This window comes from Nicotiana tabacum, chromosome 14, assembly GCF_000715075.1.
Source record: "Nicotiana tabacum cultivar K326 chromosome 14, ASM71507v2, whole genome shotgun sequence".
Classification (NCBI taxonomy): Eukaryota; Viridiplantae; Streptophyta; class Magnoliopsida; order Solanales; family Solanaceae; genus Nicotiana; species Nicotiana tabacum.
Window position 1 is genome coordinate 68,823,599 of NC_134093.1, and position 2,607 is coordinate 68,826,205.

A 2,607-nucleotide genomic window follows, 5' to 3' on the forward strand; every position below is an offset into this window, starting at 1 on the left:
ATGTCGATTCTTCTGTCATCTTCCTAGCATAACTTTTGCATCCGGAGGCTTAGTGATTTCTGATTTAACAGTATCTGGTATAACCCATGTAGTTGAATTACCTACAAAATTTACTTGCCCTTCATATATTTTCAACCAAAAGTCCCTTGTATAATAGGCAGAGCTGAAAGCCGAATTCTTTTGATATATGGTGTCAATTGCAGGAATTGCATGTTCACGTGGTATTTCATATAGCTAAAATTCAGAACAATCACATGTTCTCTTGTCTAGATCAATAATAAATTTCATACCCCCTTCTTTGACTTTGAATTTGAGTCGATCAATGGGCGATACACTAAATGTAAAAGCTGGTTTAATTTTGTCATTCAATGTTTCTTCTGTTGAGTTTGATATTTCACAAAAAATTCCTTTTGCTGTTGTCCTTCTTTCATAGTACCAGATTTGTAATTTTTCTTGTATGAAATCCATCATTATTAAAAGTGGCAATTCTCTTGCATGTCTCAAAATATTATTCACTAACTCAACAATATTTGTTGTTAGCATATCATATCGTCGTCTGGGACAATGTGAACGAGCCCATCTTCTTGGTGGTTCATCCATTAAGTAGTGGAATATTTTCTTATCAATTGCAGCTATTTGGGACATAAAGTCATCAAATTTTGATTGATTGTATACTCTTGCAACACTTTGAAACAAGTTTATTACAGTGTTTCTTACTCTTCTTTGCTTTAGATTTGTCTCTAAATGATATATGCAAATACCATGGTACCATTCAGGGAAAACATCTGCAATTCCATTTGCAATTGCCTTGTGTCGATTTGATAAGAACATTAAATCATTACGAATGCCAATTGCTTTTCTTAATTCTCTGAAGTACCATTCATACGACTCGTTATTCTCTAAATCAGCTACCCCATTAGCTATAGGGAAAATCTGATTATTTGTGTCCTTTGTAACTGCCACTAATAGAATACCTCTATATTTATTTTTTAGAAATGTTCCATCAACAACAATAAGTGGTCGACAATACTTCTACCCAGAAATTGATGCCTTATACATAAAAAATATGTAAAGAAACCCGTTACATTGAAAAGTAAATAGAATTTAGTTTTCTGGTATGACAAGCTACATACTAATGATATTAGCAGATGTGTTTGTTTCTGCTATGAATGAAAGATAATTGTAAAATAATAAGCTTGAGATGTTTTGTAGATTTTGCATATGAAATCAGTATAATATACTGGTGATTTTGAACCTTTAATACATCATTTTGAATCTATATTTTTCATATAAAAATGCAGTATTATATTTAATATTAATAGAGAGTTTGTGGTGTCATTTGCAGTATTCACTAATGAGCTGGAAATTAATGATGACAAAAAAAAAAAGAAACACTAAATTTTTACAAGTTTTTTGTGTTTACCTATTTTCTGCATCTCTCTTAATATTAGTATATGTTCTTGGGTTTTTTTGTTCCATCATGTATAAATATGAAGGCAGTTGCTCATAATTTTTTTATGTTGTTCCTCTTAATAAAGATATCCCTTTCTGAATTGCACGCCATGCTTTTCCATAGCCAACATTTATTCCATGTGCTCTTTTTATTTCTGAAATAACAAACTTAGGCTTTACTCCAGTAGGTATGTCTCTTAAGTTGTCAATCATGTAATCTCTTATCACATTTGAAGTCACTTATCTTTGATGTGACTTTCTAATGTCAACCGAGCATTCATGTTTTCTCTGAAATTTAACTATTTTGAAAAGTGTTGATTCCTTAATTCTTAAACCTCGAACAGTCTAACCACACTTCTCATCACTGCATATCAAAGAGTATCTTGTATTACTTGATCATTGAGAGAACTCAAAGTGCTTCTTTATTGCTGCTAAGCAAAAATATCTAATCATAGCATTTTTGTCTTGAAAAACAGACCCTAATTTTACATCATCCAATGATGAATTTTCTTTTAGTATTATTGATGGGGATTCTTTTTCCTTTCATTTTGCTTTTCTTTTCTCCCTTTAATTGTGTGCAGTGTTTCAAAGTGTGGATCTTTCACAGGAATTACACTCTCATTTTCCATTGTAATTTTGGAAATCGGCATGTGTTGCTCTTTTGGTATTTCAGAAACCATCATGTCTTGATCTTCTGGAATATATGTGGTTGCCTTTAATAATTTTTGATTGTCAATCTCCATTATGGCATTACCTTCTTGTTATTGATCTCAAGTAATGTAACGACCCGACCACTCGTTTTGAGCTCTAGCACGTAATTCGATAATTTGAGGCCTTGAATAGCTTCACTTCATGTATTATGACTTGTGCGCATGGTCAGGGTTGAATTTCAGGAAGTTCAGAGTTGATTCGGATGGAAAATTCAAATTTTAGAAGCTTTAAGTTGGAGGAATTGACTAAGGTTTGACTCTTGAGTAAACAAACTCAGAATCGGGATTTGAAGGTTCCAATAGGTTCGTATGATGATTTCGGACTTAGGCGTATGTTCAGGTTGAGGATCGGGTCGCCCGGGAGCATTTCGGCGCTTATTGAGGAAAGTTGGCATTTTGTAGGTTTAAGAATTTCCTAAGTTTGGTTTGAGGTGAACTTTGGTGA

General features: G+C 32.9%; 1 protein-coding gene across 1 annotated transcript; it reads right to left on the reverse strand.

The window, feature by feature from the left end:
- Positions 1-234: 234 nt before the first annotated feature.
- On the reverse strand, positions 235-2,195 carry LOC142168977 (uncharacterized). The gene is made up of 2 exons (XM_075230164.1): positions 2,067-2,195; positions 235-933 (listed from the first exon to the last, which is right to left on the reverse strand). The coding sequence occupies exons 1-2, from the start codon at positions 2,193-2,195 to the stop codon at positions 235-237; spliced, it is 828 nt and encodes a 275-aa protein (XP_075086265.1).
- Positions 2,196-2,607: the final 412 nt, after the last annotated feature.

Excerpts from the sequence above, each read along its gene's own strand:
- LOC142168977 (XM_075230164.1), bottom strand. The coding sequence starts at position 2,195 with ATGGAGATTGACAATCAAAAATTATTAAAGGCAACCACATATATTCCA. Across the intron at positions 934-2,066 it reads TTACAATGGAAAATGAGAGT|ATTTTCCCTATAGCTAATGG; the intron begins GTAATTCCTGTG and ends ACAAATAATCAG.